The sequence below is a fragment of the Mauremys reevesii genome, linkage group 25 (assembly GCF_016161935.1).
Source record: "Mauremys reevesii isolate NIE-2019 linkage group 25, ASM1616193v1, whole genome shotgun sequence".
NCBI classification, from domain to species: domain Eukaryota; kingdom Metazoa; phylum Chordata; order Testudines; family Geoemydidae; genus Mauremys; species Mauremys reevesii.
Window position 1 is genome coordinate 10,739,884 of NC_052647.1, and position 25,460 is coordinate 10,765,343.

Sequence of the window (25,460 nt, forward strand, 5' to 3'; positions counted from 1 at the left end):
GTGTATTAGGTGTATTAAGGTAGTGCCTAAGGTCTGAGAGCAGCCCTCCAGGGATTATTAGGTGTACTACGGTAGAGCCCATAACCCTATAGTGCTAGGTGCTACCGTAATCTACCTAATAACTAGTGTCTGGCGCCTAGGAGCCCCAGTCACGGAGCCGGGCCCATGGTGTGTGGTGCTGTACAGCAGCAGCCGAAGCCTGTTTCCCTGCCCGGTTGGGGGCTGGGCTGAGACCCCCCCAAACTCATCTCTGGGGCAGGCTCTTGGCTGCTGTTAGCTCGGCCTGGCTTGGAACAGGGCATCAAGCTGAGCTCCTTTCCCTGCCCACAGCCCAGCTGGTCACGGGGGCAGCGGTGCTGCAGGCGGGTGGGGCTCAGCAGAGGGCACTCGCCCCCCTGGTCAGTGCTGCCCCCAGTGTGGCACTGGGGAGGGGGGTGCAGTGCCTGGGGAGCATTAACCCTCCAGTCGCCTCTCCCCAGGGCGCCCTGCCCTGTGCCTCAGGCAATGCCCGCTGGGGCCCGTCTCGCCCATCCCAGCGCAGGGGCTCCAGCGGCCCTGGCGCCGTTCAGCTGCAGCACCCTGGTCCCCAGGCAGCCTCGGTAGCGTTAGCCCCACTCAGCGGCTGGGGAAACAGGTGCCCAGCAGGCCCAGGGCAGAGCTGGGAATGGATCCTCCCTCTGGCTTCTCGTGTCCAGCCTGCAGAGAGAAGAGCAGCCCCCTCCCGCCCATTGGGGTGGGCGCTACCCCTGGGCCTGGGACTTACCAGCTCCAGGCTGGAGGGACCCCCCCAGCACCCTGCAGCAGCAGGGAGTGCCAGAGGGAAGCGGGTGAGCTCCCAGGGCCCAGGGGAGACAAACTTCCTCTCGGGGGGAGCTGGCACGTCGTGCCGGGGCTGCTGGGGCCTGCCAGACTCCCCCGTGCTGGTGGAGGCAGCAGCTGCCACGCTCTGAGCAGAGCCCCCGGCACGTGGCCAGCTGCCCAGTTCTCCTGCGATGTGAGAGGCTGTGGCTGCCGCTGGAGGCGGAGGGCGTTGCCTGGAGCAGGGCCTGTGTGTCCCTCCGCTTCTCCCCCACACCCCTGGCTGCCCCCCCCACCATCGCAGGGACCCCCCCAGGCCAGGTGTTCTCTGCCCCTATTTGCTCCTTCCACCTCGTGGCATAGATTCTCCCCCCCCCATTCTTCCCTGGGGCTCCTCTGGGATTGGCCCCCAGGCTCTGCCCCCCCCCCCAATTGCTTCTCTTTCTGGGTGGGAGCTAAATCTGAGCATGAAGGTGCCAAGCTCCTAGCCCCGGGGAGGGGGTGTCAGTGCCTCCCCTCCAGCAGGTGTGGCAATGCCAGATGTAGGACTGGTCCTAAACTGCTGGCTGGGGCTCCCCATCTCCCCTCCCCCGCGACCCCGCTGGGTTTCCCCACCCATGAGGCATCTGGCTCTTGCTGCCTAGCCTGGGCCCGGAAAGTTTGCAAGGTAGCAGCTGGGGCAGGTCAGAGTTGTGGCAGGATGGACCCCAGGCCCTCACAGGCTTCCTGGTAGTGAGCCCTGTGGAGTGGGGGGGAGGTTTAAAACCATCCATCCAATGCTGGAGGTATCCACTGGGGGGGCAGCACCCCTGGGCCTGGGTAAACAGCAGTGGCTCTGGCTTAATTCAAGCTGTTCTTTTAAGCCAATTTCAACTGGAGCCAAACGATTGGGGGGGGGGCGGGGTCGGTTCAGTTGAAAACCTGGTTGTGAGTTAAGGGGAGTTTTTGCCCCGGTTTGGCTGACGGGGGGGGGGTGGGGGGGCGGGATCAGGCTGGAGTTAAAGGCGACCGATAAACGCAGGGCTCCATTCCCTGTGGGCCGGGGGGGCCCTCGTGCCAGCTCTGTCCCGGTCTCAATCCAGCCCCCCCAACTCCTGCTGAACTGGGGGGCTTTGAAAGCGCCCTGAGCGGCTGGGCCTCGCTTCCCCCCTCCCTCAAAGGACCCCCACCTCGCCGCTCTTAGTCACAGCAGCTGGCCCTGGGCCCAGCCGAGCCCTCGAGCCCAGCCCCCCCCCATATCAAACGGCAGGGGCTGCTGGCTTGGCTCCAGCTCTGCCTGGCTCTCCAGCCCCGGGGGGGGGGGGGTCTGAAGCAGCCACCCCCCTCGAGGGGGTTTTGGGTTGAGACCAGAAGGGGAAATTGGGACCATCTCGAGCCACCAGCCCACAACCTCCACCACCTCCCTCCCAGCTCAAGCCCAAATTCTGGCGGCGGCGGCCCAGGGGCTGGGCTTAAAAACTGCCCCAGTGGGCAACCCCTCAGCCCTGGTTCTGCCCCGTCTCTCCTAGCACTTGGCCTGGCCAGCGGCCGGCTCTCAGCCTCAGGCAGCGAGCTCAGGGCCTGGCTGGGGGCTCCAAGCCCGGGGCAGCCACGCAGGCCGCAGCCAGGGCCGGGGCTTTTCCAGCCGCGGCTCACAGGACGGGGGAGTTTGAGCGCCGTGGGGGTGGGGGAGACTGGCTCTCCTGGGGCCCACCGGTGAGAGTTGCTGCTTATTCTACGCAGATGCAGCCACCTCTGGGGTGGGACACAGCTGCTTATATGCAGGTCCCTCGCCCAGCACCAAGACGCTGCTCAGCAGAAGCTGCAGCTGTTCAAAGTTAGGCTCAGGCTCTGAACCTGCCCCCCACTCCCCCATCCATGGGCCCCACAAGCTTCTACTCCTGCCCCCAGGGGCCAAATCCCAGCTCCCCGCTGCCACCCCCAGGGCATGAAAGTGAGGAGACTGGGGTGACCCCTGCTGAGCCCCCCCCAGCCCATTTTATTTTAAATGTGACCGACGTGCCTGGAGGTGGGACTGGCCCCACTGCATGTTCCCAGCAGCGCACACGAGCCCTGCACACGAGAGCTGCGTGAGAGTCGTTCCGTGGGGCAGAGGGGGAAACTGAGGCACGGAGCTGCTCCCAGCAGCTGCAGCCAGCCTTCCCCCCACCCCACCCCACCCCACCCCCTGCACAAGACCCCACGCCAGAGCAGCTTAATAAACGTATATTTAAAAAGGCAGGAGCCAGACTGTGAAAGAAAAGGGATTGAGCCATTTTCCCCCAGCCCCCGAGGGGTGAGGCTCCCCCCCAGCTCAGCCCCCCGCCCCATCCAGTCCCGGCTGGCCAGCGTAGAGGCCGGGGCGACGCCCCGAGGACGGTGCCATTTGCAGCAGGGTCCCGCCCTGTCGTGGATGAGAGTTGAGGGGACCGGAGCTGGGCACCACACGGGTCTGCCAGCAGGGGGCACTGCACCCACCAGGGCCCAGCATGTAGCTGGTGAGACAGGGAGCAGAGGGGTCTGGGTGGATGCGGGGGTGGGGGGGCATTGATGCCCCCCCCCCCTTTGAACAGTTCATCTGGCAGCACCAGATCTGGGCTCAGCTGCCTTTGGCCAGAACCGGGCATCTCTGCCGTCACATCAAGGGGTCGGCCCCGGCCCCCCGCCCGGCACTGGGGTTTGGTCCCGGCTCCCCCCGGCCGCAGGGCGGCTCGGCCCGGCTCACGCCACGGTCTCCTCCTCGATGCAGTTCTGCAGCCAGGGGCGGTAACCGGCACTGGGGGGGCCGCTGCGGGCGGGGGGCTCCTGGGCGGCTCCCGGCTGCAGGAGGAAGGACGTGTCCACAAGGGGCCCCACGTCCTGTGGCGAAGGGAAGCCGCCGGCCACAGGGGCGGCGCCGTCGGGGTGAAGCAAGGAGACCTGGGAGCGCTGGGCAAGGTCCGAGTCCTCGGCCAAGGCCTCCTCATGGCGGCCCGGGGCCCAGGGCCTGGCTTCCTCGCCCCCCTCCCAGCCCCGCTGCTCCGGGGCGAAGGGGACCTCGCTGAGGGGCAGGCGGGGGGCGGGGGGCCCACAGCTGCAGTCTGTGCTCTGCGTGTCCTGGCACAGGCAGCTGTAGGAGGTGGAGGCCTCGGAGACGCAGCTGTTCTTGCGGCGCAGGAGGGAGAGGCGCCGGCCGAAGCTGCCCGGGGCGGGCCCCGTGGCCAGCAGCCGGTTCAGGAGGTGCAGGGGGACGTGCCGGCTCGGCTCCAGCCCCTCCTCGATCTCCTCCAGCGGCTGGAACTGCATGTCCTCCTTGGGCAGCCTGCGCCAGAGAGACCAGGGATTGGAATGCAGCCACCTCTGGGGTGGGGCACGGCCCCTCGTTATACACGGGTCCCTCACCGGGCGCTGAGCTGCAGCCACCTCGGGGGTGGGGCACGGCCCCTCGTTATACACGGGTCCCTCACCGGGCGCTGAGCTGCAGCCACCTCGGGGGTGGGGCAGGGCCCCTCGTTATACATGGGTCCCTCACCGGGCGCTGAGCTGCAGCCACCTCGGGGGTGGGGCACGGCCCCTCGTTATACACGGGTCCCTCACCGGGCGCTGAGCTGCAGCCACCTCTGGGGTGGGGCACGGCCCCTCGTTATACACGGGTCCCTCACCGGGCGCTGAGCTGCAGCCACCTCTGGGGTGGGGCACGGCCCCTCGTTATACACGGGTCCCTCACCGGGCGCTGAGCTGCAGCCACCTCGGGGGTGGGGCACGGCCCCTCGTTATACACGGGTCCCTCACCGGGCGCTGAGCTGCAGCCACCTCGGGGGTGGGAGGCCCCAAACTACGCAGGTTCCAGGACGGGGCGGCAACGTTCCCATCCCATCCCCCCTGGGTGAGACCTCAGCAGAGAGGCCAAGTGCCCCGGGATTCCTGTGGTCCAAGGGCCACCCAGGGGAGCCCCCAGCCCCCGGCCCGGGCTCACGTCATGTCGAAGGTGGAGCCCTGGAAGGACGGCTGGTGCAGCAGGAAGACGGTGGCCGCCGTGTAGGGGGCGCGGGGGTTGGAGGCGTCCCAGTAACGGTCCTTCTCCAGCAGGGGCAGGTCGTCGTACATCTCGTCCACCGCCATCATGGAGACCTGGGGGGCAGGGCAGGGCTCAGGACTCCTGGGTTCTAGACTGACTGGGGGAGCGGGAGCCAGACACTAAGGGGTGGGGGGAGGGTCCTGCTGGGTGTTCGTCAGGACCCCACAGTCTGGGGGGCTGGCAGGGGGCTGGGGGGAGGTACCTGGAAATTGCGGTCGATCAGCAGGTTGGTTTCGAAGTCGTCGTCGTCCTCCCCAAAGGGATTGATCAGCTGCTCGGCGACCTGGGGGAGCACGGCTCAGCTGGGGGGGGACAGACCCTCCCCCAACACCCCTGCCCCCCAACACCCCTCCCCCAGCGCCCTGCCCCCCCCCCCAACACCTCCACCAGGCCAGCCCCTCTGCCAGCGCCCTGCCCCCCAACACCCCTGCCAGGCCTGCCCCTCCCGGCTCCCTGCCCCCAATACCCCTGCCAGGCCTGCCTCCCCGGCTCCCTGCCCCCAACACCCCTCCCCAGTGCCCTGCCCCCAACACCTCCACCAGGCCTGCTCCTCCTCCAGCTCCCTGCCCCCCCAACACCTCCACCAGCACCCTGACCCCAACATCCCTGCCAGGCCCACCTCTCCCCTGGCTCCCTGCCCCCAATGCCACTGCCAGGCCCACCCTCCCCAGGATTGATCAGCTGCTCAGCCACCTGTGTGGAGCAGGGCTCAGCTGGGGTGGGCCCTCCCAGCTCTCTGCTCCCCAACCCCTTCTGGGAGTCGCCCCCTTGGCCAGCCCCAGACCTGGAGCCCCCACACACACACCTTGAGCCAGCCCACGTAGAAGAAGAACTGCAGCAGGGTGAAGACCGGCACACACAGGTCCAGGTCGTGGCCCTCGTAGCCCTGGGCCGGGTCCAGGAACTGGCGCCCGATCAGACAGGCCACGAAGAAGCTGTACACGGCGATGGTCACCACCTGGGGGCGAGGCAGGGAGGCAGGGCAGTGCCGGGACTGGAACCCCGGCGTCCGGGCTCCCCGGCCCCTCCCCCTCCCCGGAACCCCGGCGTCCGGGCTCCCCGGCCCCTCCCCCTCCCTGGAACCCCGGCGTCCGGGCTCCCCGGCCCTGCCCCTCCCCGGAACCCCAGCGTCCGGGCTCCCCGGCCCCTCCCCCTCCCCGGAACCCCGGCGTCCGGGCTCCCCGGCCCTGCCCCTCCCCGTCCCCGGAACCCCGGCGTCCGGGCTCCCCGGCCCTGCCCCTCCCGGAACCCCAGCGTCCGGGCTCCCGGCCCTCCTCCCGGAACCCGGCGTCCGGGCTCCCGGCCCTGCCCCTCCCGTCCCCGGAACCCCGGCGTCCGGGCTCCCCGGCCCTGCCCCTGCCCCTCCCCGGAACCCCGGCGTCCGAGTCCCCCAGAACCCTGGCGTCCGGGCTTCCCGGCCCTGCCCCTCCCCCTCCCCAGAACCCCGGTGTCTGGGTCCCCAGCCCTGCCCCTCCCCTCCCCTCTTTTTCCCATCCCATCTCATGCCCAGAACCCTGGTGTCCGAGTCCCCCAGAACCCCGGCGTCCGGGCTCCCTATCCCAGCCCTGCCCCTCCCAGGCCCGGAACCCCGGCGTCCGGGCTCCCCAGCCTCCACTCCACGGGTCGGTGCTCACCTGCGTGTAGACCAGGGGGACGCTGATCCAGTCGTAGTGGAACAACATGCTGCAGTTCGCACGGAAGTGATTCAGCTCCTGGCGGGGGGGGAGGGGGGATTTCAGAGCCAGGGAGGGGGCAGATCCCTGCTGGGGGGGGCAGCTTGACAGCCCCCCAGGGACAGACTCAGGTCATCCCCAGGAAATGCCCCCTGCCCAGCACAGAGCCCCCACCACTGCCAAGGTGTCTCCCCCCACTGGGGTCCCCTCTAGGGCTGGGGGGGGCTCAGTCTCCCCCATCAGCCCCCAGTTAGTGCTGCTCGGACGCAGCTGGGAGCTGAGCAGAGCCTCAGCAAACTCATCACCGGGCACATGAGGCTCTGGATTTGCCAGTCACCACCAGGGGCTGGATTCAAATCAGGTGGGACAAGAGGTAGAACCCAGGCATCCGGCGCTCACCCCCCCCCCCCGCCCCGAGCTGGGCCCAGAACCCAGGCATCCGGGGCTCACCCCCCACCCCGAGCCGGACACAGAACCCCGGCATCCGGGGCTCACCCCCCCCGCCCTGAGCTGGGCCCAGAACCCAGGCATCCGGGGCTCACCCTCCACCCCGAGCCGGACACAGAACCCAGGCATCCGGGGCTCACCCCGAGCCGGACACAGAACCCAGGCATCCGGGGCTCACCCCACCCCGAGCCGGACACAGAACCCAGGCATCCGGGGCTCACCCCGCCCCGAGCCGGACACAGAACCCAGGCATCCGGGGCTCACCCCCGCCCCAGCCGGACACAGAACCCAGGCATCCGGGGCTCACCCCGAGCCGGACACAGAACCCAGGCATCTGGTGCTCACCCCGAGCCAGACACAGAACCCAGGCATCCCCAGGCGACACCCCGGTTTCCACCCACCTCCATCAGCATCTTGAGGGCGCAGTTGTCCCGGACGCGTCCCTCCTTGCGAGCCTGGGCCACCAGGTTGGTGAACCAGACGCAGGGGATCCAGTACTTGTTGTAGGACGAGCTCAGGTTCTCGTATTTCTTCCGCTCCTCACGGGTCATGAAGCCTGCGGGCGAGGGGAAGGGGTCACCCAGCCGCCCCCCAGCCCGGGCCGGGGACCAGACCGGCGGCCTCTGCGTCCCGCAGCCCCTCCGGCCCCTGGCCACCAGCGGGAGCAGGAGCGGCACATGGGGGTCGCCTCGGGCATGAGCAACTGGGACCCCTGGGGCACAAACTGACCCAGCCTCAGTCCCTCCCCCCCTTTAGACCCCCCTTTCATCAGCTTCCCTGGACAGTCCCCCCCACCCTTTAAACAGGCTCTACACTGGGACCCCTCATCTGGAGCTGAGATGCAGTCGCCTCTGGGGTGGGGCTGGGGGGCTGTTTATCCAGAGACCCCTGGCCCGGCACTGAGATGCAGTCGCCTCTGGGGTGGGGCTGGGGGGCTGTTTATCCAGAGACCCCTGGCCCGGCACTGAGATGCAGCCGCCTCTGGGGTGGGGCCGGGGGCTGTTTATCCAGAGACCCCTGGCCCGGCACTGAGATGCAGCCGCCTCTGGGGTGGGGCTGGGGGCTGTTTACACAGGGACCCCTGGCCCGGCGCTGAGATGCAGCCACCTCTGGGGTGGGGCTGGGGGCTGTTTATCCAGGGACCCCTCACCCGGCGCTGAGATGCAGCCGCCTCTGGGGTGGGGCCGGGGGCTGTTTATCCAGAGACCCCTGGCCCGGCACTGAGATGCAGCCGCCTCTGGGGTGGGGCCGGGGGCTGTTTATCCAGAGACCCCTGGCCCGGCACTGAGATGCAGCCACCTCTGGGGTGGGGCCGGGGCTGTTTACACAGGGACCCTGGCAAGGCAGCGAGACGCAGCGGCTTTTGGCACGGAGGCTGCTGAACAGCCGCACCAAGGTTTTGATCAGGCCGTGGAGTGAGATCTGGATCCCGCTGACGCAGCGGGAGGGAGTCAGGGAGGTGGAAAGGAATTTCCGGGGCTGGGCGCCGGCCAGGCCACCAGGGTTCAACCCCCCAACTCAAATGGGGAGTGACAGCCGAGCTGTGCTGCCCGCCAGGGCCTGGGGCCTTGAGTTTTGTCTCCCAGCAGATTGCAGCTCGGCTCGGGATTGGAGAGCGCCCCCTGCTGAGCCCCCCCACTGCCTGCAGCCCCGCGCCCCCTAGCGCCCCCTGCTGAGCCCCCACTGCCTGCAGCCCAGCGCCCCTAGCGCCCCTGCTGAGCCCCCACTGCCTGCAGCCCAGCGCCTAGCGCCCCTGCTGAGCCCCACTGCCTGCAGCCCAGCGCCCCTAGCGCCCCTGCTGAGCCCCCACGGCCTGCAGCCCCGCGCCCCCTAGCGCCCCCTGCTGAGCCCCCCCCCACGGCCTGCAGCCCAGCGCCCCCTAGCGCCCCCTGCTGAGCCCCCCCACTGCCTGCAGCCCAGCGCCCCCTAGCGCCCCCTGCTGAGCCCCACTGCCTGCAGCCCAGCGCCCCTACTGAGCCCCCACTGCCTGCAGCCCAGTGCCCCTAGCGCCCCTGCTGAGCCCCCGCCCGCTCCCTGCAGCACAGCGCCCCTAGCGCCCCTGCTGAGCCCCCACTGCCTGCAGCCCAGCGCCCCCTAGCGCCCCCGCCCCGCTCCCTGCAGCACAGCGCCCCCTAGCGCCCCCTGGGGCCAGCCCTGCCTGCCAGGGGAGAGCGCCCCCTGCTGAGCCCCTGCCCTGCTCCCTGCAGCCCCGCGCCCTAGCGCCCCTGCTGAGCTCCCCACTCCCTGCAGCCCCGCACCCCTAGCGCCCCTGCTGAGCTCCCCACTCCCTGCAGCCCAGCGCCCCCTAGCGCCCCCTGCTGAGCCCCCGCCCTGCTCCCTGCAGCCCTGCGCCCCCCGGCACCTACCTGCCTCCACCACGTGGTCGATGGTGGGGAAGCGCTTGAAGACGGCGGTGCTGACGGAGCGCAGGATGAGCACGGCCGAGAGGCTGCTGTAGCGCATCAGGGTGCGGCGGTAGAGCCGGCCCCGCTCGTCCCCGCCGTGCACGGAGCCGGAGATGGCGCACATCAGGCGGTCGGGCATGGGCATGCAGGTGTACTGGCTCCACCACCGGTTCACCACCAGCGTGACGTAGAAGCCTGCGGGCAAAGGGACAAACCCAGGAGTCAGGGCCCGAGCCGGCCCCAGAACCCCGGCGTCCTGGACCCCAGCCCTGCCTGGGGGGGACACAGCAAACCAAGCCCAGACGGGTCAGCGGGATCCAATGGGGCCGGGAGGAGTCACTCGCTCTCACCCCGTTCGACTGGAGGGTCCCAGCCCTGGCTTGAGGGGCCTAGCGGGATTCGAACCCAGGGCTGGTCCCGCCCTGGTGGGAGAGCTGAGCCCACACCCACAGCGCCCCCCCGAGCTGAGCCCACACCCACAGCCCCCCCATCATGCTACAAACAGCCCAGAGGGGCATTCTGCCCCCCGGGGGGGGAGCCAGTGGGGCCCATACACCCTATAGTGCCTGCCCGCCCTCGGAGAGGGCAGGGGCCTGGGGGAGGAGGGCAGGTCTCTCACACGAGGGGCTGGGCGGGGGGTCCCGGCTCTTACCCAGCACGAAGGAGACGGGGATCAGGTTGGCGTAGTTGTCGCAGTAAATCACCAGTTTCTCAAAGTAGCGTTTCTGATCCTCGGCCAGGACGAAGCTGCGGGTGGGAATTGGGCCGGGGGGGTGGGGGGGAGGGGAGAGAAATGCAAGGAGGTTGGTGCCCTCGCCCGGGGGGTTTCCACCCAGACCGTGCACGGGGATGGGGTGTCCACACACACGTGCAAAGTGCCGCACGCCCCTCCCCCCGATGAGAGCACAGGCACACAGCCGTGCGAGGGGCCGGGGGCATGCTCTGCCCCCACCCACCTGCACACGCGTGCAAAGAGCCACAAGCACGTGTGCAAGGGGCACGCTCACCACAGCCGTGCACAGGCCCAGGAGCACACGCGCGTGCAAAGGGCCCCCCCTCACCGGTAGGTCAGGCTGAGCCCCAGGTAGGTGACGAAGAAGGCCAGGAACTCCTTGTACAGCAGCTTATAGATGCTCCCGCGCCAGAGCAGCAGCAGTTTGTAGAAGCCCCCGAAACGGGCGTTGGCCACGCGGGCCGTGTAGGTGACAGTCATGGCGGGGCAGCCAGGGGGACACGGGCCCTGCAGAGACACGGACAGCGACGGCCACGGGGTCAGAGAAAGGCCAGAAGGGACGTCAGGAGGTCATGGGGGCCACCCCATGCACTGGGGCAGGACTGGGGCGGGGGGGGGGGAGCCCTAACCACTAGACCCCACTCCCTCCCAGAGTGGGGAGGGAACCCAGGAGTCCTGGCTCCCACTTTAACCCCTTTCCCACAAAGGGACACTGGGGGAGGGGGATTAAAGTGGTAACATTTTAAAGCTTCAACTAACTAAACCCGCGGCTCTCAAACGTTTTCACTGGTGTTTTGTATCTATTTAACACCAATATAAATGCTGGAGGCAAAGTGGGGTTTGGGGGGAAGGTTGATGGCTTGCGACCCCCCCCCCCGTGTAATAACCTCGCGACCCCCTGAGGGGTCCTGAACCCCGCGATTGCGAACCCCCGAACTAAACTTTCCAATAATTCGATCGTCCCGATTCACATCATCTTCCCGAGCTCGCCAATAGCCACCACTCAAAGTCCAGGAACATCATAGTCCCAGCTCAGCCCGTCTGACCGTTCGAAACCAGCAGAGTCCTGTGGCACCTTATAGACTAGCACATCTCAGTAGCCAAAGAGCAATTGTGAAAACCAGTCCCCAAATATTCCAGCCGCTGCTATTGCGATTCGCTGGCCAGCCAGAGGCCAGTGCTCGGGGCCTGGCCTGCACACGCAGGGCTCCAGCCATTGCTGGGAACTGAACGATGATTCCCCAGACAGCGGCGTTCACCTTTGACACCTAGAAGTGCTCTAGCTGGGTCAGATCCATGAGCTCGCTGTCCCGCCAGGCCTGAGCCCCTGGGTGATTTCCATAGTCGGCTCCTTTCAAAGCAGCCGAACTGCTGCGAGCCGCCTCCTTTTAACCACACTTCTTCTGATCTTGGGTCTTTTTGTCTGTCAAGCTTCAGCTCCCAGAGTCATGGGATTCTGAGACGCTCGCTCCCCGGAGCTTCTCGCCCTGCCAGCTACAGAAAAGGCCTTGAAAGTGTCCGGCTCCGGCAGTGGCCACGGCAGATGGCCAATGAAAGCAGCCCCCAGGTGGCCGGGAATGTTTGTAGGCGCCTGTCTCATGATTTTGTGACTGCTGGGGTGGGGGTGGGGGGTTACTGACATCACTTACCCCCCCCCCCCCGGGGTTGTGCAGCATGACTGGGGTGCCGAGGTGCTACCGTAATACACCTAAACCTGTTCAGCCCCCCGGCACAATGGGGTTCTGATCCTGGGTGCTACCGTAATGACCCCTAATCTGTGGTTGCAGGATTGGGACTTTAGAGACAGAGCTGAGACTCCCAGCGCCCACGGGGAAAGAGGGGGTGTCCGTGCGGATCCCAGCACAGGCTCATCCCCCCCCCCAAAGTCCCCACTGTCTGCTCAGCACCTCACACTCCCACCCCCCATTCCCACCACTGCAGGGGCCTCCCATTTGGGGGCAGGGGGGGCTTGGCACTGACCTTGCCTGGATCTGCCGGGTCTCTTCGCAATCAGCCGCTGGTGGAGGAGAAGTTAAACTGAAGGCAGCCGAGCAGCAAATCTACCCCCCCGCCTCCGGGGGGGGGGGGGGCAAGGAGCCAGGCCCGGGAAGGTGAAGACACCCAGGGACCTCCAGAAGCAGCCAGGGGGACACCAAGGCGGGACTGCAGCTGCTTAAAGAGACCCCACTGCCCTGGGCTGCTGTTTAAATACCTCCGAGCCCACCCCTCTGACCTTTGTCCTCCCAGAACCTTTGATTGCCTGGCGGCGGGGGATTAGAGGAAGGGCCCTGGGGGGGGGCGTAGCTTCCTTTCCCACCGCTGGAGGGGGGGCTGGGTTGTACTGGCACCAGCTCCCCAGGGATCACAGAGGGTCAGATCCTGTGGCTGGTTTCAGGGGGAGTTAAGGGGGCTGAGAAACGATCGAGCAGGAGGGGAGTGGGGGCTAGTGGGGAGATTAAGGAGGGGGCTGGGAGTCAGGACTCCTGGGTTCTGTTCCCGGCTCTGGGGGCTGGTGGGGCGATTAAGGAGGGGGCTGGGAGTCAGGACTCCTGGGTTCTGTTCCCGGCTCTGGGGGCTGGTGGGGAGATTAAGGAGGGGGCTGGGAGTCAGGACTCCTGGGTTCTGTTCCCGGCTCTGGGGCTGGTGGGGCGATTAAGGAGGGGCTGGGAGTCAGGACTCCTGGGTTCTGTTCCCGGCTCTGGGGCTGGTGGGGAGATTAAGGAGGGGGCTGGGAGTCAGGACTCCTGGGTTCTGTTCCTGGCTCTGGGGGCTGGTGGGGCGATTAAGGAGGGGGTTGGGGGTCAGGTCCTGCTCTGGGAAGGGAGCGGGGTCGGAGTTAGAGTAGGGGGCTGGACTCCTTGTTCCTATTCCCATCTCCAGCCCCCCAGGCCCCGCCCCACCGCACCTGCTCTGACCACTAGATCCAACTCCTACCCTCCCAGAGCTGGGAAGAGAACCCAGGTGTCCTGCCTCCCCCCAGTAGCAGAGCATGGGAGGTGCTGGAGACGGAGTGTGTGTCCCCCCACCCCCGCAGGGGGCCTGAGGCCACCGGCTCCCTCCTGCCATTGGCTTCTATCACTCGATCTGTTTGACGAGTCAACACCCCCAAGGTTTGATTGCTGCGGGGGGGTGGGCAAACACCTCAGACAATGCACTTGCTCCAGTCTCCAAAGCCCCCGGCACATTCTCCAGAGTTATGCAACCCCCTTCCCAGAAATGCAGGGCAGCCGGGACTCCTGGGTTCTCTCCCTGGCTCTGAGAGGGGAGTGGGGGCCAGTGGGTAGAGCAGGGCGCGCTGGGAGCCAGGACTCCTGGGTTCTCTCCCCGGCTCTGGGAGGGGAGTGGGGGCCAATGGGTAGAGCAGGGGGCGGGGGCCAGGACTCCTGGGTTCTCTCCCTGGCTCTGGGAGGGGAGTGGGGGCCAGTGGGTAGAGCAGCGGGGCCAGGACTCCTGGGTTCTCTCCCGGGCTCTGGGAGGGGAGTGGGGGCTAGTGGGTAGAGCAGCGGGGCGGGGGCCAGGACTCCTGGGTTCTCTCCCCGGCTCTGGGAGGGGAGTGGGGTCTAATGGTTGGAGCAGGGGGGGTTGTGAGCAGGGACTCCTGGGAGGGGGGTGCCGGGTCATCCCCTTTGCCCCTGGCCAGGTGTGACCCAAGCGAGCAGGGCCTGGGGCAGTGCTAAGGGGGGTGATGGTCGCTGCCACCACGAGCAAGGCAGCTGCGGGGCCGGGGGGGGGGGGCACTGGACTGTGGGGCAAACCCAGCACATTCCTGGCTAAGCACCGGCTGCCCCTCCCGCCCCGCAATCAGCCCTGCCCGCCGGGAACGATGCGGGCTGGGGGCTCCCTGCTGATGGCCGGGGGGGGGGGAGGGGGGGGTGAGCCCGGCCCTGCCCCAGAGCAACACACGGCAACCCCCCCCAGGGGCTGGCAGGGGTCACGGGGGCTCCCCAGGGCAGCACCTGGCCGGAGGCTGAGGCAAGTCCCCCCCCCACCAGGCATTGACCCCCCCCTTCCCCCATCATCGCCTCTTCCAGATCCTCCCTGGTGCATGGACCTGCCTGCAGCCCCCCCCCCCCGTTGGTCTGCAAAGCCAGGGGCTGGGAAGGGAGGGGGGGCAGCTTGTGCCGTGCTGGGCAGTGGGGGGGGGAGGTGTGACTCCCACTACGAGGGACAGGAGCTGATCCTGCTCTGGCAGCCCGAGCACCCCCGCAAGTGATGGCTGTAGAACCCAGGAGTCCTGCTCCCCCCCCCCACTAGATCCCACTCTCATCCCAGAGCCTGGGATAGAACCCAGGAGTCCTGCTCCACCCCCCCCACTAGATCCCACTCTCCTCCCAGAGCCTGGGATAGAACCCCGGAGTCCTGCTCTCCACCCCCTCTGCCCTAACCACTAGATTCCACTCTCCTCCTGCAGCAGCCCCTAATGGGCAAAGTCAACACCCCAGCTCTGACCCCCCCCACCCCCTTCATGCACTAACAGGAAACAGCCATGGAGCAGGGCACTGGCCCTTTAAGATCAGCGCCGGTGCCCACCGCCATAGCGGGCAGCTTGGAGACACATGGCCGAGCGGGTCAGCGCTAATGAGCCCCCCCCCCCCCCCAGCCCCTTGCTGGGGCAGACGCAAGTTCCAGACACAGGCGGGGAGCGACTTACATAACCCCCCTCCTGGGCGCACACGGGGCCCCTCGTGTTTCATAAGCCCATCGCTCACGCCTCACAGCCCTGCTGCAGCCGGGCACAGGGCGGGCACAGGGCGGGCACGCAGCTGCAGCCCGTGCCCCCAGCCCAGGCAAAGCCACCGAGCCCAGCCGCGGCCCCCCCTCAGAAGGGACCCAGGAATCCCGGCTCCCACTGTGCTGTTCTGACTGCTAGGCCCTGCTCTCCCCCCCTCCGGTGCCGAACCCAGGAGCCCTGGCTCCCAGCCCCCCGCTCTAACCACTAGACCCCACTCTGCCCCCAGAGCTGGGGATAGAACCCAGGAGCCCTGGCTCCCAGCCCCCCGCTCTAAACACTAGACCCCACTCTGCCCCCAGAGCTGGGGATAGAACCCAGGAGCCCTGGCTCCCAGCCCCCCGCTCTAAACACTAGACCCCCCTCAGCTGCTGATAGAATCCAGGAGTCCTGCCTCCTGCTGTCGGCTTTGATCCACAGGACCCCCCCCCCTTTCAAGCCCCTCGAGATAAGGCTGGTGCAATCCCCCCTCCAGCTTCCCGGCAGAGCCTCAGGCAGCTGGGAAGGAACCGGGGAGGCAGGTGCTCGATTCCCATCCCCCAGTGCCCAGGTAGGGCCGGAGAGCAGAGATGGGACATGGGGGAGGCCCCCAGCCCCCTGCCAAGCAGTTTAATACCAGCCTCCAGCCCCCCCCCCGGCCCCAATTCCACCAAGCAGAGGCAATCGACAGGGGGCTGGATTCAAGCCAGGGGTCACCCCGGTCCGACAGCCCCCCTCAGCAAGGGCTTCGCTCCCTTTGGCCTCAGGGGAGGAACCAGCTCACCAAACCCATGGAGGGGGGAGGGATTTTTGGGGGGCAGCCCCCACAAGAGACCTGGGGGCTCCAGGCAGCCCCCAGCCATGAAGACTGAAGTGGGCCCAGGCTGCAGTGCAGGGGGGGGCAGGGAACTGGGGCCCAGCGGCCCCTTGGCTGCTCCCCATTCCCAGCCATTGCAGGGGGAGGGCCCAGGCTCCTGACTGGCACCTGAAATCATCGTCCGCCTCACTTACAGCTCTCGAGGGGGGGAGAGGCCCCCCCACTGGGGACTGGCCCCTCACCCCACAGGGAGCTCGGGGGCCACATGTTTGAGGCACCAACCTGCCTTAGCCGGGCTTGAATGGGAAGCTGCACCCCCTCCACGCCGGGCAAAGCCGCCCCCCGCTGGGCGAAGGGTTCCAGGCCCAGGGCCTGAGCGCAGAAGCTGCCAGCTCCTCGTACTGCTGTGCAGGACACCGCAGGGGTCATACAGTCAGTGCGAATAGCCCCCTATGACCCCCCCCAGCCCGCATGGTGGAAGGGTATGGCCGGCTCTGCACCACAGGAGGTGCAGAGCGAGAGGTAGAGCAGCCCAGAGGCTGCTCTAACTGATGCTGGGGCCCAGAATACAGGGGATGCCAAGGAAGCCCCACCCCCGCAGCCCACATGCAAGGATGGAGGGACTGAGAATCCGGCCCTGCTCCCCCCCCAGTCCCAAGCGTTGGTTTTCTCTCCCTTCTGGGCTCTGGCCCCGCCAGCCCCTTTGTCAATACAGCAAGCGCACCCCTATAGCGCCCATAAAGGGCTGACTGTCCTTCCCCAGCCCCCCCCGCACTACACCGGCTGGGGCAGAGAGGGGAGCGAGAGAACCCAGGAGCCCTGACGCCCCGTGTCCCTGGACTAACCACCCGCTAGACCCCATGTGGGAGCCCTCGCCCCACCCCTGCTCTAACCCCTACCCCGTACTGCCTCCACATCAAGGCTTGAGTTCCCCACACAGCAGTGACCACCCTGCAGGAAGCCACATGGGCTGTGCCAGGTAGAGGGCTCCCTGCTGCCACCTGCCTCTGCTTTGAGCTGGACCAAGGGGCACCCCACTCCCCTATGCAGCCCCTCGCCCACCCACGGGAAGTCCCAGCCCCTCCCCCCAAGAACACCCCACAGCTGGACTTTCCTCTACTTTTTTTTTATTATTATTTACAATGTTTTTCCTTAAGCTTTGGGGCCTTGGCTTTGTACAACACCTGGCAGAGCCCCCTCCGCCTCCCAGCGTCCAGAGAACCCCCTCCACCGAGGGGGGGGGGAGCAGCAGAGCACGCTGGGAGAAAGAGGGGAGGGGAGGGGAGAGACGAGGGACCCATCAAGTGACCTGTAGTGGCGCAGCCCCCTACGGAAGGGAAGGGGGAGAAGGACGGGGCAATTGCTGGTTTTTAATGCAGCCTTGAGACTACTGGGGGAGGGGGGTGTTTAGAGGGGGGAGGGAATCCAGTATTCTGCCTGCGGCAGAGAGATCCTGCCCCTCCGTGGAAGGGGAAATAAATACGACCCCCACCCCTGCTGACTGCAAGCCTCCCCATCACGTGACAGACAGGGCGGGAAGGATTGCGCTCTGCAGGGGTGGGGTCCGGGTGTGTAACCGACGAAGTGGAATGATCCAGACCGGAGCAGCGGCCGCGCGGCCCTATTTGGCGCTGGGCGGCTTGTAGGGCTCCAGGAGGAGGCTGGAGAAGGTGTTGACTTTGTCGGCTCCTCGCACCTCGTGGGGCAGCAGCGGCAGCTTGACGATGTGGAAGTCTTCGTACAGGTCCTCCATCTGCGGGGGTGGGGAGAGGTGAGAGAGAACCAGCCTCCCGGGGAGCACCACCCCAGAGGGGCCGCAGGCTCCGTGGGCCCCTTCGGCTGTTGGTCGGAGCCAGCGGAGCTGGAGGCTGGATCAGGGTAGGGGGCCGAGCTGCTCCGCCAGGGCCGGGTCTCACGTGGCAGCAGGGCGGGTTAAGGCCCCCAGGGCCGGGCTGGCAGATGCCTGGGTTCCAGGAGCCACCGGAAGCCGTAACAAAGGGGGGTTCCGGCCCACGGGGACACGTCTGTACCCACTGATCTCAGCTCCCCATGCCAGAGAAGGAGCCTAGTTCAGCCCCTGGGGGTGGAGTTGGAGAAGCTGGAAGGTGCACAGTGCAGCCACCTTAGGGGAAGGGGCGGGGGGGGGGGGGGTGAGGCCAGGAGGAGCCCAGCTCAGGGGCAGTGGAAGGGGGAACCCAGAGGGGTGGGTCCAGGGGGCAGCTGCCCAGCCCCCTCCCTACCTGGTCGAGATATTTGGACTGGATCTTGTGCCGGGCCTCGCACATCTTGCAGGGCTTCTCCGGGTCCGGGAACACCAGCTGGTTGACGATGATGTTGTGGGTGTCGATCTTGCACTTGGCCAGCTCCTGAATGAGGCGCTCCGTCTCGTAGAGCGACAGGAACTCAGCGATGCAGACGCAGATGAAGGTGGTCTGCTCCTGCCGGGCGAGGGGGGGACACCGTTACTCTGCTCCCAGGGCCCTTCCAGGACCCCCACCCCAGTGTGTGTGTCTGTGTGTGTGTCTGTGTGTGTCCGTCCCCAACCAAGAATGGAAGAGATCTGCCTAGGATCACACAGCACATCAATGGCAGAGCTGGGGATAGAACCCAGGAGTCCTGGTTCCCAGCACTCCCTGCTCTAACCACTGAACCCCACTCCCCTCCCAGAGCGGGGGATAGAACCCAGGAGTCCTGATTCCCAGCTCTCCTGCTCTAACCTACTGGCCCCACTCACCTCCCCCAGCTGGGGACAGAACCCAGGAGTCCCCTCTGCTCTACTCACTAGACCATGCTCCCTCCCCAAGGGAGACAAAGGACAATGCTAAGAGGCTCTCACCCCACTGACCTGTATGCAACCTTCTCCCCAAACCCATGTCATTGCTGGAGCCCTGGGCAGGAACAACGCACAGGAAGTGAAGTGTTTGTTACGGGAACGTAAAGCCAGGCAGGCTCCCAAGCCGAGGCCAGCAGAGCCTAAGAGCAGATTTCAAATGATCTTTTCTTATGCTTGGCTGGGAAGGTCTTTGGGGCGGGGGCCCGGCCGCCTGGCCTGTGTCTGTCCAGCAGTCGCTTTTAAAAGCAAAGAGCTTTCCCAGGCAGGATGAGCTCAACGGGCCCACCCAGCCCCCTGTCCCAGCCCCGCTCCCAGGCTGGGACCCACCGGTTCCTCTAGCTGCGTGGGGGAGTCCTAACCGCCCTGCCCCCTCCCCTGCCACTGAGCAATGTGAAGAGGTTAAATCAGAGAAGGGTGCAGATGTGGGGGTGGGGAGAGGGAATTCCTGCCCCCCCCCCCCCGGGCAATCAGGGTCTGCCCTGCAGCATCCAGAGCCCGGAGCAGCAGTGTTAGTGGGCGAGAAGTCACCGGGGCCTGGCCTGCCCCCAGCCCTTTGCTTTTCAAGGCAGACAGGAGGGTTCCCCCTGTGGCAGCGAATTCCACAGCAGCTTTGCAGGAATGCGCCGGGACTGGTGGGGCTGGGCTCACTGTAGCTCGGGGCGTTAGCAATACCAGGCCTGACACTGCTGGAGCAGCCCAAAGGGGGCCCAAACTCATCCTCCCCACCCATGCACACCTCTGGGTAAGTTGGGGGGCTTGATGAGGTACGCTGCCTTATTAGGGTTGCCAACCCTCCCGGATTGGCCTGGAGTCTCCAGGAATTAAGATGAGTTTTGAATTAACAGTTATGTCATGTGATGAAATCTCCAGGAATACATCCAACCGAAATGCCCTATAGCTACGCTCTGCTTCCCGGGACCCATAGGAATCAACAGCACAAACTAGAGCAGCCTCGAGGCTGCTCTAACTTGCACCAGCAGGGCCCCCAAGAACGCAGGGAGAACAAAAGTGACCTGAAGGCGGGTCCTTCATCCCTGCCCCATGTGCAAGAACCAAGGGACCAGGAATCCGGCCTGGAGTCTTCTCCCAGGGCTCCTTGTCAATTAACATTTCAACTCTGTCAGACTCCAGTTTGTATCAGATACCAGACAGGGCACCTTTCTCAACACAAACAGCCTTGGGCTAGTGCCAGAGAACTAGAAATTGACCAACCGAGAGGGTCAAACGGACCCGCCCAGTTTCACTGTCCCAACGAGAGGGGAAAACACACATTAAGAGCACCAATGGGCTGCTGAGATGTCTGGGTGGCAGGTGCTGCAGGGATGCTGCCATCCCAACCGAAAAGATCCCGCCCCTTCCTACCCAACCCTGGTTAACACTTGAAGGAGTTCTCCCCCCTTGACGTAGGGAATCCACCTCTCCGGGAGGCAGTAGCCAGGTCAATGGAAGAAATGCTCAGGCCGTGACATAGCCAGGTCTAAGTTTTGGGTGTAGACTGGCCTTGGACTCCAGAAACTAGCCCCCCCTGGTCTGCCACAGAGCCCCGGGCAAATCATTTATCCCTCTCTGGGCCTCATGTGACAATGGGGCAGGTGCTTCCCCCCTTCCTCACAGGGGTGCTGTGAAGATTGGATCTGAGCCCATCACAACAGATTGCAAAGTGGGTTCAGCTACACAGGAACATGGAGGTCAGCAGGAACAGCTGGTGTACTTTAAATTCGCGTCCTACGTTAATCCGGGTTAACTCTCAAGTGTAGACAAGCCCAGGCCATGACAGCCAGGTAAGAACTTACAGGTTAAGGCCTTTTGCCTGCCTAAGCTCGTTGCTACCTTTCAGAGAGCAGCCATGAGAGGAGAGGGGTGGAAATCATGCCCCACGGCGCCGGCCTTGAGGAGCGAGTCTGTTTAGCTTAAGGAGAAGGTTCGGGGTGACCTGATCCCAGGCTGCAAGTACCTCCATGGGGAGCAGATAACAGAGCTTTGTCTGCTCGACTGAGCCACCCGAGAAATTCCAACAGCTGGTCGCTGAAGCTAGACCAAGTCAGACGGAAACGTGGGGACAGGGAAGGTAATTTACCATTGGAAGAACTTAATAAGGGCTCTGGTGCATCCTCCGTCACTGGCCATTTTTAAGTCCTGACCAGCTGTTTTTCTGCTCTAGTTCAGACAGGCCGGTGCCCTACGAGAAGTCAGACTAATCAGCAGTTCTCAGACTGTGGGTCAAGACCCCATTTTAATGGGGTCACCAGGGCTGGCTTAGATTTGCTGGGGCACAGGGTCAAAGCCCAAGCCCTGGCCCCCTCCTCCCCGGGCTGGCGGGGCGCGGGTGGGCTCAGGCTTGGGTCCCACCTCCTGGGGTCGGGCAGGAATTTTTGTTGTCAGAAGGGGGTCGTGGAGCAATGAAGTTTGAGAACCCCTGGCCTAGATGGTCGCACTGCTCCCTTCTAGCCTTAGGATCTCTGAGCGTAGGACCCAGGACAATGGGGCCCGGGTTGGGGCCTCTGGGTGCTACTGGAATACAGACAGATCCTCATTGTGACAGTGTCCAAGCACGACGTGCCTCCAGCCTTCACTGCATTCTGCGCAGGGGCTGGCCTCAGCCGAAAGAGGCAACGATGGACCCGCCACTTACCCCCTTGTTGAGTTCTTACCGGGTCTTTGAACTGCTCGCTCACTGACCGGATGACGGGGAGGGTCTCCTCCAGCTTGGAGGCCAGCTGGTCGGCGTTCATGTCCCCCAGGCCAAGCATGTTACACATCTGGAGAGGGATGGGATGCAACACCACAGCTCAGCGAAGAGAGCCGGCCAGTGGCTAGCGCTCTGAGCCCAACGCCCTGAGCTGGATGCAGTCCCATGGCATGCTCAGCCAGCTGGACCCCGGGACGGGGTGTCCCATAGCCCCAGCCAATCCCAACCGGACTTACGCCAGAGGGATACAGAGCCTTACCCATGAGGACCCAGGCCAGATCAGAGCCGCTGAGTGCGACACACCAGGACCCAGGCCAGCGCAATCGAGTGCTGCACACCACGAGCCAGTCTATGGTCTAGCCCAAGCTACTCGCAGAGAAGAACCACGCAAAAGCCCAAGCTAGCGACTGGCTCCCCAGCTCCCTTCCCCACTTACCTGCGATATGAAGGGGCTGATCTGGTTCTTAATCTGCATCAGGCGGCCCAGGCCCCGCTCCACGATAGTGGGGAAGTTGAGCAGTCGCAGGGTGTGCCCAGTGGGGGCTGTGTCGAACACCACCACGGAGAAATTCATCCCCTTCACCAGCCTGTATGCGCCAGACAGACATTAGCACCAAGGCTGGGAGCCTGGGGCTTAGCCTCAGAAATGTAACCCCCCTCATCTCATTCCCACAATAATCCGGGGTGCCCCCCTTCCCTTCTCCCTAGTGCTGGCGAAACTACACACGACCCAAACCAGTCTCTCCCTTCCTTGGCTGGCTGTAGTGGTATATACCAGAGGGCTCCTTCCTCCCCCCAACACCATTGGAGGTGGTAATGGTACATCCCAGAGCACCCCTCTGTAATGGCACATCCCAGAACATCCCCCCTTCGTAGGTGGTCTTGTCCCCTGTCCCCGCAAGGGGCTGTAATGGTACATCCCAGAGTCCTCCTGTTGACATGGTATATCCCAAAGCTCCCCCTCACCTGAAACTGGTCTTGTTCCCCTCTCTGACTGTAATGGTACAGCCTAGAGTGCTCTTCCACATGCAGGGGAGAGGCTTGTTCCCAACACCCCCTCCGCCCCCCACTGTAATGAACTCACACCCGGATAACTAGAGTCCTCTAGATCCCCCCCAGGCAGAGCAGTGGCACCCCTGCCCTAGAGGGGAGTTCACCCTCTGTGGTCCATTCCATGCTTGGCACAAATTGGCACAGTGCTGTCAAGTGCAGTGGTGGATTTGTGACACCTGTTCCCAGAACTGTGAGCCACCCAACTCCTGTATCCCGTGGCCAATCAACTGTCCGATGGGGGTGGACCTGGACTGGGATTGGCTACCTAGAACTTCACTCCCATACTCAAGAGTCTCAGGTGAACTATGTGCTGTGGAGGGGGAACGGGTTCTGCTTCTGCTTGATTTACATTTCCAAATGCTGCGCTGAGAAGCCTTTGTGATTGTTCTCAATAACTGTAATATTATAATCGAGCCTGGAGGGGTCCCACCGTGCCGGGCGCTGCACAGTGCAAGAAGCCGTGCCCCGAAGAGGTCGCAGCGCAAACAGAAGAGAGGGACAAGGGAAATGCTCTTAGCTCCGCTTTACAGCTGGGGAACTGAGGCCCTATTAGCCACAGCCACTAGCCCATAGCCCCAGCAGACGCCTCGGGCAGAGCTCTGAACCAAATAGAGGTCTTGAGTTTATGCCCTGTCCATTAGGTCACGCCTCTGACCCTGCCAACAGCTGCACACACAGAGTCCACAGCTGAACCCAGATCTCACAGGCCTGAGCAAAACGCCATGGGGGGTGGGGTGGGGAATGTACCCACCCTGAAGACATATAGCCGCCTTCTGACTATAATGGTACACCCCACCCCCTTGCTGATGGTCTTACCCCCCCGTCCCATCCCCATGTGACAGATGTGCAGCCACATTGCTTAACGCACTACAGAAAGGTGCAAGGACCAGTGACAAGTGCAGTATGAGAACCTCTACAGAAGACAGTCCTCTTTCACCTACAGATGGTCTCATTCCCAGCCACGGTGCTGTAATGGTACATTCCAGTGATCCTCCTCTACAGGTGGTCTCATCCCCTGCCTTTACAACATATCCAACCCCTTCTCCTTTGCCCCCATAATGGTACATCCCAACCTCTCCTCCCTCGCGATAGGTGGCCTGCCCTTGTCACCCTTTTGTCAGAGCTATCCCAACATCCACTAAGGGTCCCAATTGCTTCAGGCACATATCACGGGCCAGTGCCAGGCTGCCGAGCTCACCTCATCACCTCCGCATAGCTCATGGCCTCGTCGATGCCGGGGAAGGCGCTCATGGCCTCCTGCATCATCTTCTTGCCCATGCTCAGCATGTTGTCCTCCTCGAAGAACTCATCCGGGAGCTCAGCCACCCCCAGGCTGGGGTCAATCTCCTGGGGCAAGGGTGGAGAAGGGGGCAAGCGTTTAGGGAAGAGTGGCCATCACTGTCCAAACAATAGGAGACTCATTGGCTCAGCACCAGCTCTTGCCTTTGACAGGAGAGCATGACAGAGGGGAGATAGACACATTTCAGAATGCCTGATGGGTTAGAACAGGGGCTAGGAACCAGGGCTTCTGGGTTCTATTCTCTGCTCTGGAAGGGGAGTGGGGTCTGGTGGTTAGAGCAAGGAGGACTGGGAGCCAGGACTCCTGGGTTTTATTCCCTGCTTTGAGAGTGGGGTCTAGTGTGGGGGAGGGGGCGCTAGGAGTCAGGACTCTAACTCTTGGCTCTGGAAGGGAAGTGGGAGCTAAAGGCTGGACCAAGGGAAACCGAGTCAGGGCTCTTCCCCTTTCTTCCCAGATCTAAGAAAAAGCTTGATCCCGTGGTTAAAACAGGCAACTTGGAAGCAGGACTCCTGGGTCTATCACTACAAGCACTGAGAGACTCAGCTCCAGCCCTGCACATGTCAGAATGTGCTGTTGGAAACCCACCTTCTTCTCCCTTCCTCTCCTGCCCCCTCACCGCCCCCAGCCCTAACTCACCATTGCAAACAGGTTATCATAGCCCTTGACTTTTGTGGGGACCTTGGAGAATTTCTGGTCAAAGGCATCGGAGATGTTGTGGGCTGGGTCGGTGGAGATGATGAGGACGCTCTCACGCACCTTCGACAGCTGCACGGCCAGGCTGCAGCTGTGGGGGACAAGTCAGTGGATGTGAAAAGGGAAACAGCCATGGAAAATCCATGGGGCTGGAGGGGTGAGACGTGAGATATGGGGACAGGGGGTGCTTTCATCTCTTCCCCACAGGTGCAATGGTAGATTCCAGCTCCCCTACAAATAGTCTGTTCCCCTATTCTCCTCCCCAGCATAATGGTACATACCAGGTGCACCAGTAGAAACCACCTGTTCCTTGGCGCAATGGTATATCCCAAGCACTCTTCACAAGTTGTCCCCCCATCCACAAATATGGTACATCCCACCCAACCTTATCTACAGGTGGCCACACTCTCCCCCCACCCCATAGCAATAGCACATCCCAACCCCTACAAATGATCTCACCACTTGCTCCCCTTACTAGTGGTAAATCCCACACCCCTCTCGTACACAATGGTACATCCCAATTTCTCCCTATATACTACATTCTAATGGGCCCTCGCCTACAGGCTGCCTCAATCACCCCACCCCCCCGCGCATGATGGTACGTCCAACCCCCCTAGTGGCCTTGCCACTCCCAACCGTCACCCCCCTCTCCAAAGTAATGGTACATCCCGACCACTCCCCCTTCTCCCTACATAATGGTACTTCCCAACCCCTTCAGGTGGCCTTGCCACGCCCCCAACCGCTCCTCTTCCCCCTACACAGTGGTACATCCCAACCCCTCCCGATGGCCTTGCCACCCCTCCTTCCCCCACAGTGGTACAGCCACGCGCGCCCTCCGCCCCCCCCCTCACCTGCAGGTGGTTTTGCCCACTCCTCCCTTCCCCCCCACGAAGATCCACTTGAGGCTCCGCTGCTCGATGATGTTGCTCAGCGTCGGCTCTAACGGCTCCACATCGGGGGCGTCCTCGAACTCGTCCGCCTCCGGCCCCCAGCCGGGCCCCGCCGCCGCCGCCGCCATCTTGGAACCGGCTCACGTGACTCGGTACCGGGCCAGACCATTCGCGGAGGGAGGAAGCGCAGAACGAACCCGCACTGACAGAAGACGGAGCTGTGCGGCCCGACCCCGTCACACTCGCTGTACTAGCCCCACAGTCCACAGCAATGGTACAGTCCGACCACGCCCCCTCATCATCTGACTGGGTCACTCAGGAAGCCCGCCCACCCTGATTTGGCCCGGAAAAGTTCAGCCCCTTTGCCTCATCTGATTGGTCCCTA

General features: G+C 64.3%; 2 protein-coding genes across 3 annotated transcripts; both read right to left on the reverse strand.

Moving 5' to 3' along the window:
* Positions 1–3,350: 3,350 nt before the first annotated feature.
* Positions 3,351–12,149, reverse strand: BEST2 (bestrophin 2). The gene is made up of 10 exons (XM_039514440.1): positions 12,073–12,149; positions 10,421–10,599; positions 10,012–10,106; positions 9,321–9,554; positions 7,356–7,510; positions 6,469–6,546; positions 5,640–5,792; positions 5,037–5,117; positions 4,733–4,887; positions 3,351–4,078 (listed from the first exon to the last, which is right to left on the reverse strand). Exons 2-10 carry the CDS (start codon positions 10,570–10,572, stop codon positions 3,499–3,501), a joined length of 1,683 nt encoding a protein of 560 aa, XP_039370374.1. The 5' UTR covers positions 10,573–10,599; positions 12,073–12,149; the 3' UTR covers positions 3,351–3,498.
* Positions 12,150–16,727: 4,578 nt separating this feature from the next.
* Positions 16,728–25,203, reverse strand: GET3 (guided entry of tail-anchored proteins factor 3, ATPase). Of its 2 annotated transcripts, none has more exons than XM_039514255.1 (7): positions 25,037–25,203; positions 24,129–24,276; positions 23,391–23,539; positions 21,576–21,726; positions 21,102–21,209; positions 17,858–18,055; positions 16,728–17,370 (listed from the first exon to the last, which is right to left on the reverse strand). In XM_039514255.1, exons 1-7 carry the CDS (start codon positions 25,201–25,203, stop codon positions 17,239–17,241), a joined length of 1,053 nt encoding a protein of 350 aa, XP_039370189.1. In that variant the 3' UTR covers positions 16,728–17,238. The 2 variants fall into 2 exon arrangements, with proteins under 2 accessions (XP_039370189.1, XP_039370190.1); XM_039514256.1 differs by lacking the exon at positions 25,037–25,203 and adding an exon at positions 24,467–24,600.
* Between the last annotated feature and the right edge of the window lie 257 nt (positions 25,204–25,460).